The sequence below is a fragment of the Seriola lalandi genome, unplaced genomic scaffold (genome assembly GCF_002814215.2).
Source record: "Seriola lalandi dorsalis isolate HSWRI2012SDOR001 ecotype SW California unplaced genomic scaffold, Sedor1 jcf7180002054690, whole genome shotgun sequence".
Taxonomy (NCBI): Eukaryota; Metazoa; Chordata; class Actinopteri; order Carangiformes; family Carangidae; genus Seriola; species Seriola lalandi.
The window spans coordinates 1,254,923-1,280,057 of record NW_019525243.1 but is presented as its reverse complement, the minus strand read 5'-3'; the positions used below and the strand labels follow the sequence as shown (position 1 = coordinate 1,280,057).

Sequence of the window (25,135 nt, the reverse complement as noted above, 5' to 3'; positions counted from 1 at the left end):
TGATTTAAAAAAACTCCAGTTACACAGTTAGAGTCTTTAATGAGTTTATAGCTGAAAAACACCATTATGACTGATCGTAGGGGAAATCCACCTTTGGTAGAGTTTTTTTCATCGATTAACAACAATTAAATGTTGACAAAATGAAGTGGACAACACTGTAAAATGTTGAACAGTCTTTTATTAAGAGTAATGATGCACTATATGATGCAATATGTGCAGAATAAAAACACCATAAAAATGCTGAGAAAAAAAAAAACATAATCAAAGAGCTGAAAAATACCCAAACAAGGTAAAGATCGTCAGCTGCAGTAAAAAATTTTACACAAAGAAGATTTTAATTATTTGGTTGCATTTGGTCATAGCAGTGAGCTTGAGTGGGAATGATCACTTAAAGACTATGTAATGAAAATCAGTTTCTATTCATCACAATAAATGTGACAGAAAAAAGTCCCTTTTCACAATAAATTCTAATCTTTGGGATATTTTTAACTTGGTAAATCAAGTCAGCTGAAATTAAAAAAAAAAATCTAATTGGGAACAAAATTATATTTTACCCCACTGGATATAATGAAACTGCTGAAATTCCAAAAAGATTCTAAAAGACGACTGCATTTTATATTGCACTCTAGCCAAAATATTTGGTCATCAACAACCTTAATACAAACTGAGCAGCTCTGAATTTGAAATGAATTTCCTTTGGCCCATAGCCATGTCTTTGGTCCTTTGTAATATGGTGCAGAAGTGTGTGACAATTATTCAAAAGCCCTTCTCAGCTGATCATCACATTTAACCAGTTGAAGTGACACATTGGAAAGTGATTAAGAAAAATGTCTGAATGCGATTCTGTGTCATGATAAATAGATCATCAGTGGCTGGCTAACACTCACACAACTTTGCTGCGGAATAAAAAACGTGCTATTCATCGGGTCTATGTGGTCGGACCTGGTGCTAAAACCAGATTCACAGATCTGTCAGCTCTGAATCTTCAGTATCGATAGCAAGATTTTAAAAAGAAGCAGGAGGCAAGTGAAAGCTCTGAATGCTTCACCTGTACACTCTGAGTTCAGCTGCTATATTGTTGAGGTTATATGTTTAAGTCCCATTAGCCTTGTATCTAGCAAGACTCTGCAGTCCAATCTCAAAATACCCAGCAGTATATAGAGCAAAAAGAGTTCAAGATGAAGTCTAATATGAAAAGTGACAGGCTGGTGTTTTGTGGTTCAAACCAACACTGTAATAAGACGAGGTTTCTGTTTTGAGTCAGTATAACAGAAGAAAAGGCAGCCATTTTTTTCCCCCAGAAAAAAAATCTGGGATCATGTAAGTGGAGCGTGAATAGCTGGAGTGAACTGGTGCATTTTGGGTTACCTGTCTGATTCTAAACATTCAAATCTGGACCAGCTGAGTGAAGGAGGATTCCGATGACAACGATCCCTCGTTTTTTTCTTTTGTTTTTTTTTTTTCTTCACAGAGCGGTGCTCTCTGACTGGATGTGAGGGTCTGGGGGTGGGTCTGGGGTGGAGGCAGGCTCTTGACCAGCAGAGCTCTCCCCTTGTTGGTCCACAATCACCTCAGGGATGAGGGCTCGTCCAATCCCCTTTAGGACTGGGCCTCCGTCTGCACAGGACAGTTGGGGGGACCAGTCAGCAAAGAGATCAACATAGACATGTCTTAAAACATGAGTTCAAGCAATACACACACATGCACATACTCACACACAGTTTCAAACTTTGTAGTGTACACACACACACACACACACACACACACACCACCTTTACACACTCAGTAAGACACCAAGGATTGCTCACATTATTAAATTTAGTCAATACTGTATATTGAGTAATGGTTAAGTAACATTTTTTTAGAGGTTGAAGCAGTAGGGAGTATCCTTGGTGTGTTAATATTTAAATGCTACAGAACATACAGAATAACAGTACACGGTCAGTTTAAAGTCTGTTTAGTGGCATGTTAGAGAAAACTGTTAGCAGGCAAAAGCCATCCAACCTCAGCGTCGGGGATGGTGTGGGAATCATAAGCATGTTAGTATTGTTGGACAGCGGGGTTAAAGTGCAGGACAAACACATGAATGTATACTAATGCACATAAACGTGCGTATACAGTATGAGTATTGCAACGATAACACACTGACAGGAGCAAACGCCTGCATTCTTCGTTTCCCCATGCAGACACACAAACATGCAGTGGACACAGAAGCGAGGCCAATGCGTCAGCCAGTCAGATCCTTACCATTACCTGCCTTGCAAAGCTCATCTTAATGGCAGGCTGGCAGCTCAGACATCTGCAATATTTACACACATCCTGTCATGCTTTCAGATCACCACAGGTACATTCAGTGGGTCAGGCATTAAGAGACAGTGAAACCAAAAGCCAGGTAGCTAAATACAGTGATGCCCCGAGAGGATGCTGAAATCACTCAATACTGAATACAGTATCAGCAGATGACCAGCGCGTGATTTCAGTCGTTGCAGTGCCTACACAAAGAGATCATGTTAAATGTCACTGAAGCTGTGTTCACAGTGATATTTTATGCATTTTGTCATTATACACTGTGGTTCGTTACATCTGGAGTTATAAAATCCTTTCAGTAAAACACCCACAATACCACTATAAACATACATACATACTTTGGCTGTCATCAGTGGTGGAATGTAACAAAGCACATTTACTCTGAAGTATAATTTAGAGGTACCTCTTCGTTACTAGAGTATTTCCATTTTCTGCTAATTCATACCTCTATCACAATAATTCATTTTGTACTTTTTACTCCTCTTTGTTTATTTGACAACTTTAGTTACTAGCCACACAGCAGTATATAAAGTAATGAGTAAGTAAGTAAATATGAACACATGAATGCATCAATAATTATAATTCAATAATATAATATACATTATTCTGAAATCACCTATTCTACCTAACAAATCCTTTTTCTTTTGGTGCTTAAACTATATGTTGATGCTAATACATCGAAGTAAACTTTTAAATGCAGGACTTTTACCTGTAAGAAAGTAAGACTAAGTTAAGAACTTCAAAAATATTATAATTTTAACTACACTATATTTGTTTGACAGCTGTACTTATTTGTTACTGCAGTTTATGATTTATGATATGACAAACTGCTGTTGAGGTTTATCAACTCAACAGTATATAAAGTAATTAATTAGTGGCAAATCAACAAGCTACAACATCAAAATGGCTCTTGAACATTAATGCAATAATAATGTAATGTAGTTATGTAATAATAATAATAATAACATTTTTTAATTGTGGTATTTCCTCTGAGTTAAGTAAAGGATCTGAGTACTTCTTTCACCATTGACAGTGTTGGATCCTGCTCTATTTTGAGCTAGATGAGTTTCCACTGGAAAAACTTGATCATACAGTAAAAATGTAGTGCACACAAAAACACACACATACACAGAGGGAGGATTCTTCCATCAATATTGCTGTTATAGCTCAAGTACGCTTAAAACTTGTTATCCTTTCCTGCATTCCTGCTGCTTGGCGTGTCTTCATTTTCTTAAATCTGAATTAAATAAACTATCGAAAAAAACAGGATTCATGAGACCCAAGGGACAAACTGTTTACCTGTTATGATCTTAGAGGCGGTGCTGCAGAGGCCGTTTCCATTGTCATTCGCAGCAGGTTGTGGGGGTGGTGGCATGCTGGGTCGGGGTCGTGGCCTTGGAGCCGGCCTAGAGGGGCGAGGGAGAGATCCAGAGTGGTAGGAAGACAGCGGGTTGGAGTGGAGTCCATCGTGGGGTGGAGTATCAGGAGGGGTGGGAGTGCTCGGGGGGGAGGGCTCTGGCTCCCCCTGGGCCTGGTGGGGTTGCGGAGGCTGCGGGGGTGGGTGGCTCGGGGCGTGGATTAGGCTGTCTTTGCTCGGGTGGCGTCGGGGCGTGATGGGTGGGTGATGAGGGGAGCCGGGTGTCTGGGTGTTACTGGGCTGCAAGGCGAAGGGGCTGGCCTGTTTCGGCGGGGCTGGGGCCTGCTTCTTGGTGCCTTCAGAGGAAAACATAAGTATAACATTATATCAACAATATTAATGTACCAAATGTACATAATGTAATATTCTCTCACCTCTGCGGACCATGTGTGGACTAGGCCCCCTGGACCCGCCCTGAGAGTGGGGGGTTCCTACTGCAAGATGGACCGAACCATTCCTCTGGGGAGGTGGGGTGGACATGAGTTCACGGGCTGGGCTGTGGAAATACAATAAATCCAAATGTTAATCCATCAACATGTCATCTACACTCTACATTCAACGAGCCAGTGATGCACCAGTGCACAAAATCATGCATGATATACAGAACAAACTGCACAAACTATCATTCAGAGGCTAATTACACGAGATGAAGGTTATTGAATGAAGAATAACTCAAAGAAAGATTTAAAGACAAGTTTAGAGAAGAAGGTACAAGATCAGAAGAAGTTTGTCTAAAAGACTGAACAAAGGTTTGGTAATGTGTTGCATGCAAAATCAAGACATCAAAAAGGCAGGCGGGAAGGAAGGAAGGCAAGCATGTTTTTAAAAATAGACTGAGTTTGGTAAATCATCACAACAAGCAGGGGAGGGGGGGGACAAAATTTGCCTGTAGACAAAGCATAATGTGATTTTCAATGCATTACAATCTTAATTTGTTAAAATGAAGCCAAATTAAAAGCTGAGGACATTGTTATTCATATGATTTTCTATTTAATGACTTCCAGTATGGGAACTGTAAACTCAAAGACCAATAAAAACACATGACAAACACAGAGGGTGGGTAGAGCTCCGGATTGGCTGATTGGCTGCGAGCAGGCGGTGGAGTATTGTTGCGACCTCAGCTCGCTCCTTACCTGCTCTCCTCTGCGCTGAGCTGGGTTACAACCTTAGGGTGCATTGTGGCTACCTGGACCCCACCACCCAGACCACCACCACCAACACCAGCACCAACTGCACTCAGGCCAGGATGCTCAGCCTCTGCAGCTGGGGATGGAGCCTGGGGCTGGGGCTCGGGCTGGGTAGGAACCCAGGCTTCCAGAGGGGGCAGTGGGGGTTGGAAGGTGGGTGAGGTTAGCTGTGGCTGCTTTCTATTTACAGTGCTGGCTCTACGTGGAGTGGGCTCCGGCTGTTTGTTAACAGTGCTAGGAAGGGGGGAGAGGGGAGAGAATTCAGGAGGGCAAACCACACGCCATCAGAGTCAAAGAGACCGAGAGGGACAGAAAGACAGCGAGAGCAGAGACAGACAGACAGAGATGGTGCGAGAGATAGAAAGAGACGCCACTTCCTGAGTTCAGTGAAACCAGTTCAGAAAGAAGAACCCAAAAAGAACATAAAACCACATGACAGTGACCTTTTAAACAGAAAAACTTTGAACTGCGACATCGCTGCAGGGACAAAGGAGACAGATGCCACACCATACAAACAAAATGCAACAGAGGAAGCCCACACAAACATAAAACCAGCAACCTACAGTGTGACGTAGGCTTTAATTGGAAATAAAGGCGATAACACAAGAATACACAAGAGTAACACAAGAGAATTATAGCTCTAGACAAAGTGGTAACCCAACAATATTGAAAACTGTTTGTGTTTCATTAAAATATATGAAAGAGAACTACTTTTTCATCACGTTCTGTACCAACCTCGAGGAAAACAACTGATTAGCTTGTGCTGAAATCACCTGAACACAACAAAACTGTGGAGTAAAAATCACAATAAACATCATTCCCTTCTTTCACTTAGTATCTGGATTAATGGGAGCTACATTGGACTATGGCACAGCTTTGAAGTCTGGACTGGGCAGATCTTCAGTGGGCGTTTCAGTGACTGTGATGGACTCATCGGCCACTACATAGAGAGCCGACACGGCTGGACCCCGCGACTCCTGCCTGCTCAGTGTCTTGGGACGGGACGGGAGGGCGAGGGGCAGGCTGAGGCTGAGGTTGGGGCGAGACAGGTACCTGTCTTTACGGGGAGTGTGACTGTCCCCGTCCTGCCCCACTAGGCTGCCAGGGCGTTTCCTATCCAGGCCGGGTTCAGGGTCTGGGGTGGCCGGATGGCTGGGCATGGCGAACATGCCCGACACATTGAAGTCCACATCTGAGAAAGGAAAACACAAAAGGAGAAAACAATTACAATGACGAATTTACCTTCTAATACTTGTAATAGTCTTTGGCTTTTCATCTAGCGCCATCAACAGGTCCAATACTTTGAATCATCACGTTTAGTGCTAATTCATACATGTTTGCATACCAACACACTCAACTTTGATGGTGAACATGGTCAACTATATACTTGCTAAACATCAGAATGTTAACATCGTCACTGTGAACACACTAGCATGATGACATTAGCATTTGAGCCTAGCCTAGCCTAGCCAAGCGTGTAGACATATTTCCTACATTTCCCAAAATGCAGTAGTGGAAAGTAACAAAGTACATTTATTCAAGTACTGTACTAAAGTACAACTTTGAGGTACTTGTACGTACTTGAGCATAAATTTCTACTACACTACATAGTGTACAGATTAAGATTTCAGAAAAAAAACACATTAGATACATATATAAAAAATAAACTATCCTACAATATATAAAATCTGAGCTTATGCAATTTTTTGACAGCTAATTATCAAAAAATAATTATTTAATTCATGTTCACGCAATACTGACAAACAAATCCAAAGTTTTAGCTTCTGAAAAGTGAAGATTTTCTGCTTTTCCTTGTCTTAAATTACAGTTACATTATTACATTTAATTTACAAAATTACAATTTACACTATTTTCTTACATTTTACAAACCAAACACTAAAAGGATCCAGATAATAGCCAGCAGATTAATCCAGAATGAAAATAATCATTAATCATTAGAAGCCTCGTACCGTAGCCTCGTAAATACCAATAGATATATACTGTATACACTCAGAAGGGCCATTCTTTCTGATGCTTTAAGTACATTTTCCTGTTAATACTTATGTACTTTTACCAAACAACATGCAAGAGACATTGCTCATAGTTAGTAATAGTGAGTGATAAAATGTTACTGCAAATACAACAAACATAGATGTTTTACCTTCAGGGAAGAACCAATCAGCATGCTGAATAATGGGCTCAATGATGGCGACCACATGGACAGATGTAGCTGCTGCCATCTCGGCCAGCGTCCTGGATACAAACACAGTTGAGAGGACGGTGAGTAACCTTGATCAAAATTAGCTTCATTTTGTGCTCAGAAAAGCAATATGAGGTGAACAGTGTACAAGCTTTTTACCCCTCTGTCTTTGCCCAGAGCAGGTTGGGTCCCAGGACTATGGCGATGTTGCTGGGAGTCATTTTATTAACCTCGCTGTCCTGAGCCAGTTTAGCAAGAAACTTCACCAGGTACCTGCAACAGAGCCATTGCTTTAAACTCTCCAAGAAACTGCAGCTTGCAGATTTATCTTGAGACCACTTGAAACCCATGTTCCAAAGCAGAAGCGAGTGCTCTAATGAGATGTCTGATAAGGCATTGAAATGACTGTTACAGCAAACTAATGAGACTGGTTTCTATTATTCGACTGGTCAAAATCTGCTGCATCAATTATGAAAGTGAAAAACGGAACCGAAAATAACTCTATACATTCAGTTCTGTTGCTCAATTTAGGAACGCAGCCTCAGACATCCAGTGTGGCAACAATAGAGTGTGTTGCATCATTTGATCGCCTCAAACAACAATGACAGAATGAAACAGAGTTGTGGATGTTCTTACCTGAGGTTGGCTTTGTGAGTCTTTGGCAAGCAGTCACATGTCACCCACAGGGCCTGAAGCCTCTTATCAGGGTCCGACACACTGAAACCACACACATTTAATTTTCTTGTTACATAACTACCATAGTATCTAAAGCAGCCTGCGAGCACACGCTGCTTCAGGTGTGTGTTTTCTGCTTATTAGCACAGAGTGAGCGTGTCTTACAGGATATTAAAAGAGTTGTGTCTATGTGTGTTGCTGTTGTCCTCTTACTTGGAGGCCTGTAGCCACTCGTCGTACATGCCAAAAGTCATTAGAGGTTCAGGAAGTTCCCTGAGGTAGGACTTTAGAGCTCCTGTGTGTGAAGAGACAAGCTATGAGAAAATGATCTGGATCAGATGGGGTCACTTGTGGATTTGTAGAAGAGGTTGTACCAGCGACGGCGTGGGGATCAGAGTAAAATTCTTCGAGCTGCGAGGTTGAACAGTCCAGTGCTGCTTTGAGCTTCTTGAGCTTTGAAGCTCCAGCAGCTATTCTGAAGAGTCCCTGCAAAGACAACATCGACACATTTTTTTTTTGACATTTACAGGTGACTGGTTTCCATCCTTAAATTAAAGAAGTAAGTCTGGGCTGGTAGAAGGAAAGGAGAAGTAATGCAAGAAAATGTGTACCATCCATTAAATGACAGAGAAAGTCAATAGAGGAATTGTTTTTTTCTACAAAGAGAGATGTGGCTGTTTCAGGATGAGTATCAGACAGACACACAGCTAGAGTTTTGTTTCCGTTTCTAAACTTGTCTTAAATTGCCCTCCTCGGGGAGTCTAGTTATTCGGTTACATTTAAAGGGTGTAATAGTGAACATGCTAATGGATAACAGATGCCTGCACACACATACACACTGTGCTTATTCCCGCAGCCCCAAGGCAAACTGACCACAAGTTGGCCACAGATGTTTCCAGACTGTACGTGCCATCATTTCTAGAGAGCAGTCCACATGAACCCACAGTTCCCTCCAGCTCCAACGGAGTGGAGCAGTGAAGTTTTATGGGTACAAATGTATGCCCAAATTTTGGGTCAATTAACCCTCAACTTTGCCCTAGTTTAACAAAATTTCTCTCCCCAGGATTTCATCTGTACCTCCTCCTTCATGCCAGTTTCCAGCAGCATCATGACACAGGCCTCAATAGGCAGAGCGATCTCACGGTTACTCCTCTTCAGGTGCTCCTCCAGGGCCGTACCAAACGCCGGCTTCTCCATCCAGGAGTCTGGGTGAGAAATAAGTCATCAGTGTCTTAACACTAATCTGATTATTTGGCAACTTTTCTCATCTGCTCTGCTCTGCTGTCACTGTGATGCTTTCCCTGTTTTGAGTCCTCGTTATGCATGTGTACATGTGAAAAGCCAAGCGGTAACCTGGTTACGCAGCCTAGTTACAGAAAACAGATTCCTCATTAAAATTATTCTAAAAAAAAAAAAAATTGATCAGGGCTTATAGTTGACATATGGGAAAAGCTATTTTGACCACTTTTGAGAAAGATATCAATTTGAGTTCATAGTTTAAATGTAGTTCGCTCAGTTGTGGAAATATCGTAGACTTTGTTGATACAATCATTTATCATTCATTGTCTTTGTCTTTCTTCAGTCATTTTCTGGTCAAAGCCTTTTTGCATGCCAGTAACAATACCCTCAACAAGTATTTAACTCCCTTTCTACAGTGAAGCTTTTCATGATTTTAAAATTAAAATAGATTCTCTTAATCTTAAAAACTGCCTGCAGGACACCACGGACACTTCTCCGGAAGTTCTAGCAGATGTGAAAGTGGTTTGCCATTGCACTTCCACAGGACTTCCAGCGGGCAGTCTGTCTAGAAAAGGTGTGTCTTTTGCACCAGAGAAGAAGAATAATCGAGGCACGTCCCTCCAGCTGATTTCTCTCCAGGAGGGAGAGAATTTTTTTTACTTTTTGCTAACTAATATCTTTAAAATATCAAGGATTTCTTTTCCTGTTATGGTGTCATGATTTTAGTGTTTTTGTTTTCTGGGAAACTGAGCTGAATTGAACTCATTATCAATCTGCCAAAAGTCTGCCCTTTCAAGCTGTTAGCAATTCACTTAACTAGAGCAGAGAAAATCAGATAAATGTAAGACTCTCATCCTAATTTCATAGAAAGGAAAATGGAGCCCTGTGCTGCTGCTGCCTTTCATGAAGGAAGTAAAAGCTTCACATCATGGAAAGATTTAAGAGTTTGAAGCTAAAATATGCGACTTACTTTGAGGCAAAACTTGTGTTGCCACTGTCAGCCAACTGTGTGCCAACTATTGACCCGTAATATTATTTGCGATTACGCTCAATTTCAATAAATAGCCATAGTGTGAAATGCCCTGCTGCCATTGAAGTGGCTCCGTTTTGATTGATGCTATGAGCACTTTCAACCAGGACGGGTGCAACCCAACAAGCCATGACAAGCCAGAAAACAGCTGTGTTTTACAATGCTCCATGACACAGATAACAACTATAGATATCACCCTTTTACTGGCAGTTAAAGAGGAACTAAAAGAGGAGATGCAAAGGATAGTTAGTGGTATAGATGTATAGATGTATTTCTATTGTTTGCACATGTTGCTGTTCACCTTGCTGCATTTGGATTGTTGGTATAGCTGCCTCCAGAGCTGCCAGAGACCTCCTGTGGTAGTCTGCCTGGGCCTCTAATAACTGGTGTGCATAAACCAACATAAACACAGGTCATATATACAGAATTCTGCCATATAGTGAAGCAAGCATTCAGGCAGCATAACCTAATAATGTGGATATAGTGGGCCAGCCCATATTTGCATCACATTCCCATCTCAGTTCTAGGTCATTTGAACTAAACTGAGGTGCACTCACCATGACATAATAGCGTGCATACTCTCCCTCTTTGGAGGCAAAGTTGTACATGTCTGCAGAGAGCTGGTCCTGCGGATGAAAAGAAAAAATTATATTTCCATACACAGCACACATGATGGCAACCCTAAACCTTTTCATTAAGACCCAGATGAACTCCAGATGTCAAAGCAATGACCTTTAATTACATGTTCCTAATAATGAGCATAGCATGTTTGTTCCTGATCCACTCCTGCTATAAGGCTTTCTTTGTTCAGCCCCTTCATTAGATATGATCCTAACCTGATGAGGAGGCCCTGGGTGGAATGCACAGCTATTATATCCTGTACATGCAGCCTACCTAAACCAAGCTGACTGGTATAGCATTATACTGTAGGTTGACACCATTATAAATCATACTTTGAGTAGTTATTGAAAAAGAACAACTCACTGCAGGGAAGATCGGAAACAAAATCTACCTTGCAAATTTCTACTTTATTCAGAGCTTCCTCCATCTCGTCTTTGAGAGAATCGGCCTTGGCTGCCATGGCCTGGTTGTTGGACTTTGCTGCCTGGTAATACCTGCAGGCCAAGAAATTATTTAGACATGTTTGAAGTAAGCATGAACATATTTAATGTGAAATACTTCCTTTCTCACTATGCAAACTGATATGTATTCACATCACAAAGTGTAAGAACAGTCACACTCTGGACTTCAATTAACTTTAACATTTAACAACAATGAATAAAGAATGTATTGACCACTAAATGCAGACTATAAGCAGGTGTACCTTGTCTTGGCAGAGTCATAGTCTAGAACCAGTTTGGCGAGTTGCTTCCTCTGTTTCAATATATTGGGAATCTCCACCTATGAGAGAAACAGGGGGGCATCACAGCATGAGCGCATCCTAAAATGCACTTTACAGTCAACCCTGGGAAAAACTTTCCTGTGATAACATTTTTATGAGCATGAATCATGCAAAGCGGTAATCTAGCACAAAATGATGCCAAAAGCCATGTTGAATTTGGCACAATCATGAGCTCAAACACACAGATAGTCTAAACAGGCTTACTGAATATTTCAGTCAATAGCAATTTATATCAAAATATAAAGCAGGGTTATAAAGTGTGTTCTTTTATTGTGTCCTAAATGAGAAATGTATTCATCACTTCAGTATGGCAAGGGTGAACTTGTCTGTGTCTTTACCTCAGCCAGCTGGTTAAGAGGATCCAGGATGTCTCTCTCGATCATCACTTCATGCTGCATCAGTTCAGTGGCTAATCTGCTCTCTGCCTCCCCACACACGTCCATCATCTTGCTGTTCGTGCAGACACATACAGGTATGAACACAAACATGGCTGTTATCACTATTTTTCTTACAGTGAGAGATATGTTAATGTAAAGAAAAGAAACATGAGAGACCTTCCACATTCATTCCACTCCATTACTCACTTTTAATGTTGTATTTTGGTTAAAAATGGTCTTGTCCGAATGCTGAGTCTACCTGCGTGAGTGTAGTGTTGTGTGCTGTTAAATCTCGCATATGATAAAAATTCTATAGTTAACTTTCCCAACTCACCCAATCAGACTCTCGTCTCCTAGCTGACCCCCTCCCTCCTGCATGGCCTGGGACAGCGTCGTCAGCGGCAGCTTTTTCTGCAAGCAGACCAGCAAACACAAGTTTAGCTTATTTAAAATATGCAGGAAAAAATGACTGAGACAACAAATAGAAGACACTCTGTGTCATATTTGCTTGTCTGTTTGTTTTGCCATATTTGCTTTTCTGATTTGGCTCAGACTAGACTGTGATGAACAAATAGCTCAAAGAAAACCCAATGGTCCAAATGTGGGATTTAGGCAATTAGATAATGTTTGTTTTTCATGTGCTGTTGGAGAATTTGCTCATTCAGCCACGCCATATCTGCAGGTGTGTCAAACCATGAACTATTAAGATGATTTAAGTGAAAAAGTAATGAAAAGTATGACAAAGTAGCATATAACAGTGATTCCCTCAGAGGAATGTCTTATCTTGTCTCTTGTTTTATTGTAGGTGTATGTGTGTAACTGGGGTAGGTCTGCTACACAGTAATTGTGGAGCTGGCAGGAGGCCAGTGTTGAATATTTCTGTCCTGAGTCCTGCTAATGTCTTGTGTGTTACGTAAGACGAGATGCTATGTGCTCATAGCACAAGATAGCAGGTCCTTGCTAATACTGACAATATACTGTCACAGTGATTCACCCTTATTTATTTATGTATGAGCTACATGCTGCACTACCATCTCTATGAGTTGCTCTTAAGAAAAATGGAAAAAGCTTTACAGAGAGATCCTGACTCTGTAGCATGTTGCTAACATGCTGAGATAATAAGATAAGTGTAATTACTTATTTACTTCAGGCCAGTTCAAAGTTGTGAGTGTCTACAAAGTGCAGCTGCTGAATGAAACCAGAGTGAGGGAACAGTAGTAAAGAGAAATCAAGCACTTCTTACGTGTCTCTTTTCAGTGTCTGTGCCGAGTTGACTCTGCAGACAGGACACCAGCCTCTTGTGCGTGTTGTGCGACACCAGACGCACCAACTCCATCCGCCTCTCGATCTGTGTGCGCAGATTAAGAAACAAGATGCAGTGTTGTAAAATCAGAGCAAAAAAGGCCTACTGTGAGAGGAGTTCAGTTAACTGTTTCAAAGCAGCTTGAAGGAAACGTGTGTAATGATGTATCATCCTCATCCTATCATCCTCTCTGCAGTTTTGTCCTGTTGAACAGAAACAACCCAGGTGAGGGCTACAAATCAAAACACAGATACTGCACCCGAGCACATCCATCTCTAAACTTTCCATCCTGCTCGAGTTATTGAAAGATGGTGGAGGAAGTCTGTGCTGTTTGCCTTGCTCTGTTGTGCAGTGTGCACTGTTACAACAGGCAGCACTGACAGCCAGATGGAACGAGTCGTGGCAGATAAATAACACAGACTGATGGATTGTGGTCTTTACTGAGAACAGGGAAAGCTGAAATATGAAGACTCCATGCTGAGACACTATCAAGGAAAACAGATGAATCATTCTGACTGCAGGCCTAATGGTGGCTTCATGAGCAGGTATTTTAAGGTCCTTACAGCTGGATTTGCATGTTTTAAGCCCTTAATAACAAGCCATGTGCATGTATATTACCACAGCCCCTGTTCCACATACGCTCTCAGGTAGTTTCTACGTTCAAGGTAGCCAGAGGTTTAAATTCATTTCACTACTGGAGGATAATCCAGTTGTAGAGACTTGAAACAAGGCATACATTGATCCTACTTTTTCCCTCCTTTTTCCCAATTTTGAAATCAATGTAACTGCTACCTCACTGCAGGAACTCATGAGAACAAATAAGACAATAGTAAGCACGCTTCAAAAATGGAGCTATCGGCCGGCTGTGACCAAATGAATGTAATAGAGACAGTGAATCTTGCGATAACATCTGGTTAATGCCCAGTCCATTGAATAAAGTCAGTATCAAGTCCAATACTGATCCTGCAGATTGGAAAGTCCCTGCTTGAAACATTCTTCAGATAATTTATCCTTCAGTTATTAATCAAATTTATAAATGTATTAATTTATTACATTAGATTTGCATCACATGGTAATACAGCTAAACTGTGGTGCCTTAAAGAACAATTTAATAGGGGTGAGAAAAAAGTTCTCTATTGCTAATTTTACAATACCAATACATAGTATCATAAAGCTTATCTATGGAAAATCAATTGAGAAACTGTTTGTGGATAAAGCAACCACAGGAATATAAAAACAATGCAAATCCAAATACTCCATGACACTGATGATTTGCAAGCTTGCCCACGGTGGCCTGATATAAAAAGTAACTACCACAGTATAAACAGTATGGCAAAATGTCATGGTCACCATATTACTCAACCCTACAATCAACCATCATTTGAGAGGTTTTTGCATAAAAAAAAAGATGCCATTGTCATCTAAGTCACTGATTTCAGATGTCAGATTTTCCTTGAATGCACAAACAGGCAGAGTCCCTGCTCCCTGTTGCATGATCATGTGACAATAACATAGCTGACAGCAAGTAAGACTCAAATTTTGAGTCTCATACATTAATGAAAAGAACTGCATGCCTTGTAAAATGGTCAACAGAACTATCAAGTGTACTGGGAAAACTGTTTGCGGTGTTTCAAAAACCAGAGAGGTTTTGCATGAAGTGAAACATTTATAACAACATAAACACCATAAATTTAGTTTGCTATTTTTGAACTGACGCTGCGGTTGTAGCATTAGCGACATGTTGATTTTGCACCCAACTAGCTGTCTCTCATTTAAGTGTTCACTTCCCTTTCCTGTTTCACTGTAAACATCCAGTTCTGTCACTACATCTAAAAAGGCCCCTCATTTGTTGTCTGATCCCCATCTCGCGCTTACTCTTCTTGCTTACTTTTATCCTCACCAATTTGTGGTTCTCTTTATGGCGCGTCAAGCTCTCTTGCTCACACACAAACTTTTGATCCTCTCTTTCCCTTTCTTCTCTCCTCCCTCTCTCCTGCAGTTAGTGCTCCAAGCCAGACCACAGCTGGACTTGGCTTCTTCGCCTGGATCCAATTGATTCGCTCACCATTCAGCTGATCCCCAGCTCTGATTAATGCATGGACGTCTAGCTCTATCTGGTGACGGCTCGATTGGATCCAGACTTCCAACGCTCGGTGCCAAGAGGGAAAGAAAGAGAAGTGAGCGACTACAGCGTGGGCGGTGCGACGGACTGGATCCACTGGGTGATCGTATTGTCTGTGCCAATGGAAAGACCCCCAGGACATTCACTGAATGTACAAAATATCATGTCTCTCATACTGAATTGTGGTCTGGTTCACATAATTTATATCTAAAAGTTTATATATCTTTCTCTGCGTAACTTGTCTGCTGCTTTTTTTTACCTATGTTGTAGATGTTAGGATGTACTGGCATGGATTTAATCCTAAAAAAATACCAGTACAACCTCTTTTTAACATTGTAACCCATAAATAAGAAATCAGATGATCTGGCCTCGGGGAGAAACTCAATTAAGGTGACAGACTCTTTGCAGCACACACACACAAGACGCACTGACAAACTGAAGTCATACAGTTGAAGAGAGGGGGAAAAAAAAAAAAAAAAAAGCAGGAAAACTCTTTGATCATAGGCACCGACAAGGGCACACACACTTCGACGATTAACAGAACAGAGACAATCCCCTCCTCCCACCTCTCCAGTTATGGAGCTGTCCAAAGGTTTACAGGCCTGTTACTGCTATCTTTTTCTTTTTTTTTCCACAGACAGCAATGAAAGCAGTGAAGACAGCCAACCGACGACCTCTGACCTGCCGCAGCAGAAAATGTGGAACATTTAGTGAGTCACAGAGGAACCGGGCGGGTAGATACAGTTTTTGTTTTCTGGCTTTGAGCTGCTTCTGCTGATTGGATAGCTGGGTAACTGATGGGCTGGCTGACAGATTACCAGCTGGCTGACCTTGTTGGCAGGATGGTTAAAAGTCTGGCTAGCTGATGATGGAGCAGAAACAGGATTCAAATGAAAAGTCTGGAGAGTCATGTTTTCTTAAAGGAATAGTTTGACATTTTTTGGGGGGAAAATATGTTTATTTGCTTCCTTGCTGGGAGTTAGACTGACACCACTGTCATATCTGTATGCTATATATGAAACTACAACTAGCAACTGGTTAGCTTAGCCTGTCACAGGGGGAAACAGCTAGCCTGGCTCTGTCCAAAGACAACATTTTTAAGGTGCTATGTGCTGAACTATTTCCAGCATACTAGGCTAGCGGTTTCCCTCGTTTCCAGTCTTTATGCTAAGCTAAGCTACCCAGCTGCTGGCTCTAGGTGCATATGGTAGAGATATGAGAGTGATATCTATCTTCTCATATGACTCTTGGTGAGAAAGCTAGAAAACTTCCAAATCTAGACTAAAATCTTCCTTTAATCGACCAAGCCAGCCACAAAATCTAACTCTGGCATTCTGTGTTTGCCTCACAGTTAGCTGACAACTACCTGTTTAACATACAGCATCAGATAAGAGTATAGTCCAGTATCCGCAACAATAACAGCCCATTGTGTTTCCTAAGTTGTATTCAAATGCTGACATGAGGGACCAGTTCCAGCCTGACTCTTTGCAGTATGAGGCCAGACAGGCAGCGATACAATCCAGTCTGACAGCCTCCTCAATTCTCCCACTGAGGCAGGACGTGTCCAAACTAGATAAATGCCTCAGCCAATGCAAAAGACTATGGAAAAATGGGAAAGAAAAGACTACTACAACACCATGGAAATCATAGTGTCAAATTTCATGTTGGACGGTTGAGAGAAGGGGGTGTGGGAGCGCGTGGGGAGGGGGAAAGGAAAAACTATTCTTTCTGCGCTCATGTTTGGAAAGAGGGAAAAGCTTTTCCAGCTAGAGTGATTAAATAAAAATGCTGATACTGATTCACTGGTGTATGAATCAGTAAACTGCGAGCTACACATTTCATAGAGATGACTGTAATCAGGCAGCAAGTCTGTAAACTGACTGACTGCAGCGTGTGTTCTCACTGACTATATACTGTCTTTTTGTAATCTTTTAAAAAAAATAAAAAAACCCCACAGATTCTGACTGGCACCTTGGAGCTCAAGTTGTTTTGCAAAAAGACATCCAAAGCCACTTCCACTATGCTGATCGCCTGACAATCACATTCCTCACTGAGAGCTGGAGCTGAAGGAATGTCTAACGCAGCACAAAGCTCCTGTCGTTCAGGACAAGGACCAAAGGCAAGAAAATTCTCGGGAAGGGTTGGGTCAGTTACTGCTCTGTGCTTTTATGACAATGATATACAGTATATGGCTAAATTTAACCATTTCCACTGTTAAAGCACAAAACATGGCTTGACTGTTTGTCTTGATTACAACTGTCTATGTGTATTTATTCATATTCCATAAGAAATAATCCATTTACTGTGTGAACCATACAGGGTTCATAGTTCACTACTGCTTGTCTGTGTAGCTTGTCTGTAACTCTTGACTTCCATGATTGAACGAGGGTTGCTAAAAGCTTCTTCCTCCGCTCTTTCACCTTTACTTTCCTCCGGCAAAAGCTTCTCTCTCCTGTAAACATGCTCCATGTTTTTCAGTTTCTCTTGTGTTTACTCACACTCTCTCCCTCGCAGTGATCTCAGTTTCACTAGCCAGCAAACTCCCATCCCCCAACACACACACACACACACACACACACACTATGAACAGCCTACATCCAGTATGACTGCAAGATAACAGAACATTGCCAGGGTTTGCCTTGAGTGGAAAACCATGAGGCACTTCTCGTCCCATGCCAAACCTCTGAGCTGGCGAGGCATAACTGAATGAAAGACTCCCCAGTAATGTTTTAATACCAGCAGTTGTACTCCAAGACTGCAGAGCCACTTGGCATCAACAAGCTACTAAGGCATGATGACTTTAACAGAGCCTGTGAGGGGAACTTGTAAGATCTATGATAACTTCCGAATTTTACTCTTCCAGACAACGACCTCTAAAAAGATACAGAAGATTAAAATAAAAGTGGGTTGGAGAATGAACAGGACACCCGCCATGAATGAAAGATAATGAATCACACAACCACATTAACCTGGAAAGGTTCTTTGTTCACTACTGTGGCCACAACTGTAGCTGTTAGGGGTGCAACAATGCAGTCAGCCCACAGCTCAATACGACACACAATACAGATTTCATGGTTTGATGCAATAACAAGAAAGTTTAAGAAAAAACAACAAATTATGGTGTGAATACCCGTGTGAATACTCATTACTTTTTAGTGAGTGTTTTCAAGTCGAACCTTTCTTGGTTTTCATAATATTTTTCTTATTTCAATTTACAGAATCTTTTACACGGATATAATAAATCCACTCAACAAGAAGATCTTATTTCCATGACAATTTATCTACCAATTAGTTTATAGATTATTCATTTTTTATAAAGTACGACATGCCAGAAAATAGTCAAACACACCTGTTGTCATTTCTAACAATTCCAGAAGATTTATCAGTTTTCATCTAATGGAACAGCCCCAAACCCAAATATTTTCAGTTCATTATCACACATGACAAAGAAAAATATCAAATCTTCATATTTGAGAAGCTGGAAGCAGTAAATGTTAAAAATGATAATTAAAAAATAGTCACCAATTGATACCCTATTCGTCTACTTATCAGCTCATTTTTGCAGCTCTGCGAAATATCTAAATGACTGTGTCCTCATTAACATAAGAAGTAGTTGTCTGAACTTGTTAAAAGTTCTTGAAGCAACATCTCCAAAATTCCTACACAGCCAGATTTCCAAAGTAGATGCGTTGACTGTTGCTGCTCAGTTGAATATTATAAGCTGAAGCAACATTTACAGATGGCATATCATATAATATGAAGAAATCTCTTTCTCAGATTAAATCGAAGGCAACTGGACTTGTATTTGTCTGTGGAAGACGTTTCGCCTCTTGTCCAGTTGCCTTCGATTTAATCTGAGAAAGAGATAACTATGACCTGGACGAATGAGAACTTGCACAGACAAATATGAAGAAAACACTGACCGCCTGACTTTTTAAAAAAGCCACTTGGTTTGGGTTTCCTTTTTTATTAAAAAACAAAATGACTAAGATTTACACAATAGTACATACTGTCACATTTTTAATCATGTGAAATATTGTATGACTATATATCTCTGCACCCAAGGTGGTGGCTGACTATGTAATCCCAGAAATAGTTCCAGCGCAGTTACACCAGATCCAGTTTGTGTCTGAGGAACCCTGATGATCGATGTGCATGAACAGTAATGAAGGAGAATGTTATATTCACCTGCAGGAGGTCATCACTCAGCACCTCGGTTTTCTCAGCCCTGTTGAGAGAAACACAAACATGGAGCCGAAGGTCAAAGACTGACAACAAATAGAGAAATAAAAACACACCTTCAATACTCAGAGATGAGACACAACACCATAAACACGTCAACAATATAATGCAATCCAAGGATAGCAGTTGGAAGTACGCAAACAGCTTTCATTAGAATTTGAATGAAATGCCTAAAGAATGTGTGGTGTTTGGACACGTATCACTCCAACAAAATGCAGCGCAGTGACCTATTGTGATGTATTCTGTTTTCTTAAAGATCACGTTTGTTTCGACCAAATAAGACCTAACTTGTTCTACAAAACAGCTGAAGAGCAAAAAACAGTCTGTCCAGCCCAACCTGTCTGCAGTTTGCACTGTGTGTGCGCCTGCAGCAAAGATACACGGTGCACAACACACGTCAATCCCACAATGAAACCTTGTTATGAGATAGTTTTTAACAATATGAAATGTGTCGAGACGCATATTATCGCTCATTATGTAATCACTGGGTCGCATCTGCGCACACGTACTCGACATGTATGCACAAAAGCAGAAGCCCATCACCACTCGTGCCCGTGGCTGTTTTCCATGATGGACCTGTCAGATTCCTCCACCCTGTCAGAACACACACACACTTCCTGTTGTGTGTTATCTGCACCTGGTTTGTTATGGCAACAGGAGAAGGTGTGTTTGTGTGCGGGAGGGTGGGAGTTGCCAAGTGGCTTGTTGATGCCTTAAACACAGCAAACAGAGTCTGTGGAAAATAGGATTCTATGACATCACTCCCAAACTTCTAGGAAATGTGTACAAGATGCCAAAATCACAACATCTGAAATTAGACACACTTCTTCATAGGTGACCGCAAACTCCCATTGTGGGATCTCTCCCCCCCCCCATTTCAGAGTCAGAGACTTATCATTGTTCTCCAATTGCTTGAATCTTGCTGAACTAGAACACTCAACCTATCAATATTTAACAAATGCACCGACCACACATAGATGTATTACATCTACACACACAAATCCCTGAGGACCTCCTCCCTTGCTCTACCAGCGCCGGCCCCCACTATAGATCTGAAATCTCACAGGGATCAATTAACCCTCTCCCACACAGAGAGTTATTACCTAATACTGTTGTAAGACTCAGAAATAAGATCCTCACAAGTTACACCCTCCATATACAGGCTTACCTCACTAATGCCTGAAATAACCTCACTGTTCATTGAAAATGCCTCTGGCTGCACGCTGCCGTCTCCAGCTTGTAGTGTGATTGAGTACAGATTCTAATTGAACTCCTCAAAAATGTCAGGTGACAGCAAATGTTTTTACATCTTTGGCAAAGCTGGAAATCGATCTTTTGGTAAAGACCAAACAATTTGATGTCGATTATCAGTGACTATTTTCATGAATGATCAATCATTTAAATTAAAACTTTTAGGCAGAAATTAGCTGGGCTAACCGTCTTCTATTTTCTGCTTTTCTGAGTCTTCTGTGATATTAAACTGAATGTCTTTGGGTTGGTCAGGCAAAGCATATGATTTTTAAGATGTCACTGTGAGCCCTGAGATCTGTTGATATGTTGCTATCTGCTGACATAATATGGACCAAACAATTAAACAATCAAACACAAATCGGTTACAAAATTAAGTTAGAATTTAAATGTCTCGTCAAACTCAGAATTTTGTTCTCTTATTCTTTGATCAAATAGTCCCAGATTTAGATCCAAAATTTGCCAATTTTAGACAATTTTATTAGTAACTATTTGTTATGGCAAAGTTCTAGTGTTTTGACAAACATTTAATATTTGTGAACTTTGGTTTCTTTTTGTTTTGAAGAAACGTGTCTCAAAGAAACGTATTTACCAAAGCAAAGGTATTTAGATATTGGAACTGAAGCTTCAGATTCAAACGATACTGACTCCTACTCAGAATAAACTGTAGCTTCTGGAACGGTCCGTCTCTATAAACTTACTATTTTTCTTGCTAATTTCTTAAACATACACGACATCATGTCCTGAGCAATAGAGGATGTCTCTAATTGATGTTTAGCACAGAAAAGTATGAAAATGGGTAGAAATAAACGACTTTCATATGGCACTTCCACAGACAGAGATGGCAAATAAAATATTTATTTATATGACAAAGTCACAGCTTGTTACTTCATCAGCTCAACAGCGGTTGAGATGCACAGTTTGCGATGGCATCGGATGACATCTGCTACCAGAATACCGACACACTCATCCACACGATTGCATTACACATTAGGCTACACAGGCTCACCCCTGAAGGAAGAGGCTACATGAGCAATCTTTAGATTCCTATCAATATTGAATTTGCATTGATTTGACTGGAGTAGCTTACAGCTTGGCTCTGGCCAGTAGCTATTGTTCTAAGAATAGACTTTCACAAAGCTGGAGCCCAGACGCTGAAAGAAAACCTGCAGCAAAACAACACAGAAAGCGGGAGCACAACAGTAACTGTTCAATGTACGACATTCTGTGTAAAGTATATGGAATTTTGTCTTTATCTCTCTTAATAATCTAATCCGGAGGTATGCAAGGGTTCATAAACACTTCTACCCTGCGGTTTCACTGCAACTGCATGTAAATCAAGCTGCTTCTTCCTTATTAATCACATGTAAATCAAACTGCTTCCTCTTTTTAAAAAAAAACAAAAAAAACAACCCTCTGTGGCTGCGTGACGTCCCCAGCCCCACCAACTGTGTCCCCGTCAACAAGCATGGAAATGCTTACTCCACAAAAACCCTCCACGTCTGGCCCTTCCTGTGCCAAACATAAAAACCACATCATCACAAACTGTCATGGGGGAGACAAATTCAATGGTTTGTGAACTGGATTAAAAAAAAAAAAAAAAAAAGTCATCCCAGTTCTGTTGGAGCAATCAGCTTAAATTTCATGTTTGTCTAAGTTTAATTTGTCTTCTTTATGTGGCAGGATGGTTTATGACTTTCACAGACACAAACCACGAAAATGCATCATCCTAAATCAGGGACGTGGTGGACAGGAGACCCCCCCACCCCCCCCCCCCGAACCCAGTTTAGGCATAAAGTGCATAATTTCACTTCACCCACCTTTAATTGAACATGATACTGCTAATTTCAGCCATTTCTTTTCTAACTCCAACTTTCTGTTCATCATGCAGAGCTACAAATGGCACCAGAGGACTTCTGGCACGTTACCCTCTATCCAGCAGAGATCCACAGTGGGTGTGTTCCTGCAAACACTTCTACCTATCAGTAAGCAAGCCATCATTCTGCTCAGTTGAGTTTTACTGCTCTTACACAACATATGGAGGAACATATGTGTGGAATCCAAGGCCAGCGCCTACAGGGTGTTGGCTGGAAAGTCATTTTGAAGAAACATTATGAGGACGTCATCTGCAGACCCCATTAATGCAGTAATGACCAGAGACATCATCTCTGTGGCGGCTGCAGATAGAGAACAGGGCTGGAAACCCCTGTGGGGACGGAGATGAAGGGAGAGGAGAGGGAGATGATATAGATATCGTGTGTGTGTGTGTGTGTGTGTGTGTGTGTGTGTGTGTGTGTGTGTGTGTGTGTGTGTGTGTGTGTAAACTAACTTCCAGTATCACCACACATCAGGAAACGTGTTAGTGTACACATCCTAAGCTACAACTGCAGAAATACCAGTTGGTATTAGTTTTCTGAGATTTCATTTGAACTGCAACATTAAAGTTGATTAATGGTTTGGTAAAACCACACAAAATGAATCGGCAACTATACTACTAATAATCGACTGATTGTTTTAGTCGTTTCTTCAAGCAGAATTTCCAAATATACGCAGGTTACAGCTTTTCTTTGTCTTATCTATTAGAAAACTGAATATCTTTGGGTTTTTAAAAAAAATGTTGATTGAATAAAGTCAGCATTTTGAAAATGTCACCTTGAGCAATGGGATACTGTGAGTATTTCTTCACAATTTATAAGAATTTATAGATCAAATGAGTCAAGAAAGATAGCCCAGAAAATAACTGACAGATTAACGGAAATCAAAAGAATCTTTAGTTGTAGCCCTAAATCTAATAAAGTCACTAATTTACTACTACCACAGACTCATTATGTCCATATACTGACTGATGTTAGAGAAAGCTTGACGTGACTTTTCAGACAGAAAGCCTGATACCATTGGCCTATTTGCACTGAACCATGAAAACCAAAAGTTCACATAATACGTGGGCAGATTTAGTCTCTGCTTGACATTACTTGTTGCAAACTTTTACTCTGCTTTCCCTTAAACTTCATAAACTCTCCAGGTTACACAAAACGTGGCCCAGCCCTTCCGACACCGCCCACAACAAGACGACAGATGACAATGGAGCAGGGCAACAAACACACTGTTCTGACAAATTATGAAGAACATCAGTTGTTCATGTTGAAAATAAATATGTAAAAACAACTTGCAACAATGCCCGTTGTTAAAATCCAAACACCCACCTTCCAACAGTCTGGTTGGCGAGTTGCCTCATGCGATTGAACTGTTTCTTCATGTTTCAAGTTTCCTGTGTTTCCTACAAGTATGTGAAAGTGAGCGCTGTCGTTCATCCACCGCTGATCCAAAAGTTGCGCTACGTCGCTGCCATTGTGGCAGAAAAGGCTGCGCTCCGACCGCTTCTCTTTATACACTACAGCTGGATGGTTCTCCTGAGTGAACCCGGTGACATTGGCCGTCGCTGTTAAACCCCCCAAAAAGTAAAGAATTCAGTTAAGACAGCCACTGACAAGCTGCAGTCTCCCCCATCGCCACGACTATCGGTGATCCTGCTTTGACTGACTGGGCTCAGCGCAGCAGCTGTGCTAGGAAGAAGGAAGTGCCTTTACTTCCCCACTGTACGGTGCATGGTGACATGTGATACCTTAGTAAGAAAAAAAAAAAGCATTGACTCAGCTATTGGTCTGTCATGGTCATGTCAAAGTCATAGTCATATACGTTTTAAAGTGAGAATAAAACCTAGAAAATCACATTGAAGTTTTTAATTAGGCTGAATTTGTGTAACTAACGGGTCAAACTGCATTACAAAACTAAAATGAATCCGACTACACTTTACCAAACAAACAAACAAACACACAAATTACTCTTTAACATCAGAGCCAATAAACGTCATTCAACATCTGTCAGCAGCAGCAGAAAGGACAGACAGCTCTTTAAATGCGTTTAACTCTATGGGTCACTTCTGAGTTGACCGAATGCCTCCAGGTAATGTGACTCCCGGACTGATTGGAGATCAGTTCATGATTAAATGCTGGAGCAGCACTCCGTTCGGAGTGATCTGCTGCCACCTTGCGGCTGCTGCTCTATCATGACATGAGCAGCCTCGTTAAGAATCCATGTGCGGCTGCTTTGGTCCTTATTGTGCCTGTTCCTACTTTATCTATCAACACTAGTGTCAGAAAGCAGTGACACAGGATGTCTTTGCAGAGTTGTCATTAAAACTACGAGCTTCCTCAAGGAATTGTACAACTGAGTGTGTGCTTAGGGTCTCGTATTAACAAATTACACATGTGAGGCCTTTTGTGATTGTTTTTTCTAGAACTGTTTCATTTTTTTTTAATTATTATTATTATTATTATTATTATTTATTTATTTATTTTTTTTTGCACTTTCTGCATGAAGTAAACT

General features: G+C 41.0%; 1 protein-coding gene across 9 annotated transcripts; it reads right to left on the bottom strand.

The window, feature by feature from the left end:
* Positions 1 to 158: 158 nt before the first annotated feature.
* On the bottom strand, positions 159 to 24,312 carry arhgap17b (Rho GTPase activating protein 17b). 9 transcript variants are annotated; one of them, XR_015438281.1, is made up of 21 exons: positions 23,953 to 24,312; positions 19,448 to 19,487; positions 13,078 to 13,182; positions 12,169 to 12,245; positions 11,796 to 11,907; positions 11,380 to 11,456; positions 11,068 to 11,170; positions 10,613 to 10,681; positions 10,357 to 10,438; positions 8,864 to 8,991; positions 8,161 to 8,272; positions 8,000 to 8,081; positions 7,748 to 7,828; positions 7,271 to 7,384; positions 7,073 to 7,164; positions 5,965 to 6,103; positions 4,858 to 5,145; positions 4,099 to 4,220; positions 3,607 to 4,020; positions 2,248 to 2,492; positions 1,479 to 1,617 (listed from the first exon to the last, which is right to left on the bottom strand). XR_015438281.1 is itself a non-coding variant. In XM_023423214.2 (21 exons), the coding sequence occupies exons 1-20, from the start codon at positions 24,003 to 24,005 to the stop codon at positions 2,292 to 2,294; spliced, it is 2,298 nt and encodes a 765-aa protein (XP_023278982.1). In that variant the 5' UTR covers positions 24,006 to 24,312; the 3' UTR covers positions 1,479 to 1,617; positions 2,248 to 2,291. The 9 variants fall into 9 exon arrangements, 6 of the variants coding, with proteins under 6 accessions (XP_023278981.1, XP_023278984.1, XP_087034661.1 ...); XM_023423214.2 differs by having other exon boundaries at positions 2,248 to 2,299; XR_015438282.1 differs by having other exon boundaries at positions 1,484 to 1,617; positions 2,254 to 2,492.
* Positions 24,313 to 25,135: the final 823 nt, after the last annotated feature.

Bases quoted from the DNA above. Each gene is read 5' to 3' on its own strand.
- arhgap17b (XM_023423213.2), bottom strand. From the start codon at position 24,005: ATGAAGAAACAGTTCAATCGCATGAGGCAACTCGCCAACCAGACTGTT. The intron at 11,171-11,379 runs GTACACCTGCTT...CTTGGCCTGCAG, and splicing joins TATGACTCTGCCAAGACAAG to GTATTACCAGGCAGCAAAGT. The intron at 8,082-8,160 runs GTACAACCTCTT...CTTCACACACAG, and splicing joins TGATCCCCACGCCGTCGCTG to GAGCTCTAAAGTCCTACCTC.